The following is a 5,864-nucleotide window of genomic DNA, read 5'->3' as shown; positions in this document are numbered from 1 at the left end:
AATCCTCAACAAAATTAGCTTCTCCCCCAACTTTGAATTAGTCAAGACTATTCACAACAGCTTTCCTTGACAAGCAAGCATCAACCTGGGATAGAGGTACAAGGGAACACGTGCAAGGATCACCAGAGATACTTCATTAGTGACTACCGAATCCTCTCAATCAAACGATTTTGAATCTTTTTTTTTTGCTACAGCCTGCAGTCACTTAAAAAGAAATTAATAGCAAGCAATTAACCAAGTGACTCAGACTCAAGAACATGCGTATGTCAGTATACAAATGTGCGCAGCGCAGATGTCAAGCAAAGTGCTAGACTTTGTAATCAGCTCTAAGTTGAGCACCATCGTTGTAGCAGGCAAGGGTGTCGCCAATTTACTAATATGGGAGGATCTTTTGTGTGTTTATCTAATATTTACTGCTTAAGTTTGTAAATTACTGTGGTAAAGGCTGGTTTAGTAATTTGCTTAGAGGGTGACAATCACTAGACAACTGCGCAGTTGGTATCAGAAGACAAGGAATACGAAGGCCTTGCCCTTGACAAATTTCAAAAAAATGCTAAAATTGTTCTATTCTAAGGATGAGTATACATTTGGGGATGCTAGAAAATTAAATTTTTGCAAGGTTGTGTTCTGTTTCTCCCAATTTTTTCGATCCAAAAAGTTAATGTATAGATTATTGTTCACACGAAAAGAGTCGTTCCGGCTTGTATTGCCATTTAAGATTTGATTTTTTTTTTGTCGGTACGTATGCTAACTTGTGTAGTTAGTCGTTTAATTTAATTTTGAAATGAGTGAATATTGAATTTATTAGCAGAAGCGTATTTATTTACAAAAGATGCACACCTGAGCATTACATAGACTAGCACAATGCAAAAACCACAACTGTTATCAAGGATTAACATTTTGGATCATTCAACATAAGCCGCCACTCACCTGCAAATATAACCCAAGATGGGCTTCTTATTTCTACACACGCATCGAAGTACAAGCCAGTATAATTCCTCCATTCATTGGAGCTGCTTGACGGAAAGCTGGTGGACCGCCACGACCAAATGTCAAAACAGTAACATTAGAGGTCAGGCAACGCCCCTGAGGGTTCCATTCTCCCTTCTTCACTCCACCAATAAGATATATTTCATTTCCTAAACTTGCCATCAATGTATCATACAACCCAAATGATCCAATTTCTATATGTTCTGCGTTTTTGTTTTTGTAAAAGCAACAACAAGTGAAGCTATTTACATACACTACTTCTCGCACCACTACTGCTGGACTGTTTGACCATGAACAAATGTCTGTTTTCCAAGCCTGCTCTACACTGTCAAATTTTTGCACCATTGAGGTTCCCATGTGCACGACATGCATTTTTCCGTTTAAAACCGCTCCGTTGCAAATATTGTTGTCTGTGTAGTTTAGATCAGGCATCAAAATCCAGACATTATTTTCAGGATCATAAATTTCTGCTTTAGCAGTTGGGCTTCTGCTCGCATCAAAACCCCCAGCGACAATTATTTTACCATTTACAACACCACAGGCAAATGAGACACGGGGAACAATCATGGGGGCACAAAGTGCCCACTTTCTGGTCACAGGCTCATATGACCAGACCTCATTGGTTGCGAATGTTCCTTCGTCGTCCTCTTCTACGGTTTCAGGATTATGTCCACCCCCTAAAACAAACAGCTTTCCAGCAACAGACACGGCAGAAAAGTAGGAAATGTGGCCGATATGTGAAGGAAGAGCTGGGGTGGTGATCCAAAGGTTTCTGCGGGGATCATATAGCTGCCATGTATTGTTAGGTTCATGGGCACACACACAGATAAAATCCTCGGTAAAATTTACCTCATGGCGAGCTCTTAATAGTTCAACACTCTGTGCAGCAGCTCGCCAGGAACGACAAACCAGGCTCAAATTCGGATGTAGGTATAAAGGAATACGTGCAAGGCACAGGAGAGAAACTTCATCTGGAAGACCTTCAATCAGTGAAGACATAATTATAGCCGAGCTTCTTCCAGCCCCCAAATTAGTGTCTTAATGTCTTGACTTCTTTCTTCCGTCAGAAAATAAGAACTGCAAAGAACATACGAAAATGGTTAACCAAACTGTTGCAATGTTGCATGGTTCAAATTGATGTTATTTTTTCAAGCTAAATTTAGTACAGCTGAATTCGACCTAGCTTACAAGACAATAGGACTCTAATTTATATTGATTTGTGCCAGAGTTTTGGGTAAAATAGCGGCAAACTGAAGCCTGGCAATCTATTAATTAGGATAGCTATCAATAAATCATAATATCAACCTTGACATCACTGACTAGTGTATCAATGCTAAACTGCTACTACATGAAATCACAGATATCTAAATCTGCAAATAAAATTCAAGTAGATTACTATCGCAAAAGCTCTACACAATCTATTTTAATAAAAACCCAAAACAAGTAGAATGATATCGCAAGAAGTTGAAAGATACAATCCAGTTCTGCCAAATATTGCAATCAATGACCTACCCAAACCAGTCATTAAACCATCTAAAATTGATTCACACAAATAAGAATTGAATCAAAGAAAAGCATAAGAATAAAATTTGTGAAAATGAAATATGTAAAAGAAAGACTCACATCACAGAGTTGTATAAAGAAAATCGCCTGAAATGGTTGAAGAGGCAAACGATATTCATGCTGTGGACATGAGTCGCTATATAAATATACACTGAGGAAGGTTGTAATAAGAGTTGACAATGCCACATGGACTAATGTCTGTTTGCATTGACCAGCACAAAAGAGCTTTAAAATATCATCACTTGCCACTGCAAGTGATATATTAACATTTGGTGAAAGCTTACGGCAGAAGCTTGTAAACTTATCATTTTATGCATTGTATCATTTGTGGAAGATTGCTGTAGAAGCTTGGCAACTTATCATTTTATTTATTCCAACACTCCCGTTTGAATCAATATTCAATTTTTTTTTCAAAATTATAAAATTTATTCAGAATTTTTAAATAAAAGGCCCCTTCACATAATCATCCAAGAAAATGACGCTCTTTTCCACCAACTTGGTGCACTGCTTAACAAGTATCATTTGTTGAGGACCAAGAGCACGCGCAATGCCCTGTCAGTTGGTGCATCAGGACGTTCAATAAAGTCATGTGGCTGGACAATTCACAAAATAAGCACTGTAGGAGACATTTTAAAGTGGCCAGGGATACTTTCCTGGCCGGGATCATTTGACAGTAAATTATTATTTTAATATTACTTTTGTATAAAACATGCATGCTTTTTGATTCTGTGAAGTGTAAATATTTATTTGTAATTTATTTTCTCAAACAATGGCTATATTAACGTTAGGAATTGAACAGTTATATTTTTAAACGGTAAACAATTTTGTTTCTATAAATACCAAATTATATTTCATATTTTTCACAATCTGCGCTCTAAAAAATTCTTAGTAAAAAATGAATCCAAATAATCTCCCATCTTCAAATCAAATCCAAATAATATAAATCATCAATTTCCATATCCATATCCAAATCCCTATTTTTCAAACCCACAAAATTTACACTTTAATTCTCAAAGTAGGAATTCTCCATACCAATTTCCATTTTAATATCCTCAAAATTCACTATATTATTTTCCATTTCCTCCATTTTTAAATTCACAAATTGAAACACAACAAACACCAATTAATGTTCAAAATTCTCCGGAATGACAAATATCGGCCTTCGATCACGAAAAATTGTTGATCTAAATGATGATTGTGAAGAAAGCGAAGACGTTGTTAAGTGGCATTTATATCCACTTATAACGCTTCGTAAAGGCTCAAATTGGTGTTTTGTACTCAAGTTATTTGTGTATTTGATGTGTTTTTGTAGTGTTTTACATTTCAGGGCATAGACAGGAAGAAGGGATGGAAATTGCATGATATATGCTTGGAAGAGTGTGAGGATGAAGCCTTGGTTGTTTGCGCGAAGAAACCAGCAAGAGAAGACAAGAAATAAAGAAAAAAAAGATTTTTTCCAGAAGCTCAGCGCGACCACGCTACACTTGGGAGCGGCCGCGCCGGATCACAGGGCGGCCGCGCCATGTCGTTTTGCTAGAATCACGTTTCTAATAGAATACTGATATGCTGGATTTCTGGACGATTTGGGCTGCTATATAATGACTCTTTAAAGACGATTTTATAACAGAGACTAAGGAAAAGATACGAAGAAGACCTAATAGCACAAATTCAACGGAGGGGGAAGAAGAACTTATTTTACTTGTGATTCATTGCTTAAGTTGTTGTTAGTCGCTAAACACGCGCTAAAATTCACGCAAGTATACACGTTCACAAGTAGTACAAGATATAAATCAGATTCGTTTCCAGAGAAACTGGTTTAGGTTAAATTTGTGATTTAGGTTAAGGTTAACTTTGTGATTTATGCACTTATGCAACAATGATATGGCTATTATTCAATGCTAAGACGAATAACAATTTGGGTTTTGATTATACTACGATTACTATTGAGAATTATACTAGAGAACATTAACTAAGAGATTAAAGAAAGTTGAATAATATATGACACAAATATGGGATTCTAACTTTATTAAATACTTCATTCAATAGCCTTTTTGTTTTTAACCTTAGCATGCAATGGTGATGACACTAATCAGATAACACGAAACTGATAAACGCCAACTTTCGTTGTATGAATACCATACTACCAGACATCCACAAAAGAGATAGAAGCTGAATAGACACCAATTATATTGAGACCCTATAAGTCTATAGAATTTGACAACATAACGGTTTAATACACAAGTTATCTATTGCGATTACATAGGGCAAGTAGGATGGTTAAAACTACCTACGAATCATGCATAACAATAACACATGAACCTATGCTAGCATGGCAAGTTCTAAATCATTAAATTCACATTCGCTTCATTAAGAATTAACACGCTATCTTATAAGTTCGTGACGCTCATAAGACGAATAAGCACAACCAATACTAGGTTATCATACAATCACCACACACTAAAGCATCGAAACAAATCAACTAAAGAAATCCATAAATAAATCCTCTAGAACCCCATGATAACGATTAGCCCATAATCGGACTCATCATCAATGTGGGTTCCGATGAAAGCATGGTATAATAAACGTAGTCTTTAAAACCAAATAATAAACAAAGTACGAAATCCAGAGTATTAGGTTCAACAAAACAAGAAACAAGCATCCAAGATTACAACTTAAAACAAAGATTCACAAGAATAAACTAGATCTTCTTCTCCTTCGTTGAATTGTGTTGTAGGTCTTCTTGTCGTCTTCTCCTTAAGCTCCGTTACGTCTCTTCTTTTGAAAAACGTCTTTATTTAGGTATATATAGCAACCCGTGAAAAGTAGAAGTCCTACAATTAGAAGCCAAGTAGAATCAGGATTTTAACATCCTGACCCGGCGCAACCGTGCGCTTGATTAGCGCGGGCGCGCTGCGCTTCTGAAGTTTGGGCGCGGGCGCGCTGTTGAGTGGCATTTATAACACTTTATAATGCTCTAATAAGTTTTGAATTGATGCGTTTGTACTCAATTTGTTAAGTGTTTTGACGTGTTTTCTAGTGTTTTGACGTTTCAGGCATTATCTAGGTAATCGGGTGAATTGGCATTATTTTGGTGCTAATTTGGTGTCAAGGTGGTGTTGGAGTAAAAGCTCGTGGAAAGCCGGCTCGAAGCAGCAAGTGTAATAACCCCAATTTTTGGAAATTTTTGAAACCCGGATGAATAGTAACTTTTGCTGACTATGCTGATTAAGGAAAATTATCATATCACACTATATAGGAGTACTGTTATGGAAATTCTGAGATCATATTAGTATTCCATAAAGTAAATGAGT

General features: G+C 36.5%; 1 protein-coding gene across 1 annotated transcript; it reads right to left on the bottom strand.

The window, feature by feature from the left end:
- Positions 1-794: 794 nt before the first annotated feature.
- LOC141706315 (F-box/kelch-repeat protein SKIP30-like) lies at positions 795-2,824 on the bottom strand. Its single transcript, XM_074509107.1, has 2 exons — positions 2,614-2,824; positions 795-2,067 (listed from the first exon to the last, which is right to left on the bottom strand). Exon 2 carries the CDS (start codon positions 1,987-1,989, stop codon positions 964-966), a length of 1,026 nt encoding a protein of 341 aa, XP_074365208.1. The 5' UTR covers positions 1,990-2,067; positions 2,614-2,824; the 3' UTR covers positions 795-963.
- Between the last annotated feature and the right edge of the window lie 3,040 nt (positions 2,825-5,864).

Source organism: Apium graveolens, chromosome 2 (genome assembly GCF_009905375.1).
Source record: "Apium graveolens cultivar Ventura chromosome 2, ASM990537v1, whole genome shotgun sequence".
NCBI lineage: Eukaryota > Viridiplantae > Streptophyta > Magnoliopsida > Apiales > Apiaceae > Apium > Apium graveolens.
This window is presented reverse-complemented; position numbering and strand designations above follow the sequence as displayed.

What these genes read in the sequence shown, in the direction of transcription:
- LOC141706315 (XM_074509107.1), bottom strand. Translation starts at nt 1,989, where the DNA reads ATGTCTTCACTGATTGAAGGTCTTCCAGATGAAGTTTCTCTCCTGTGC.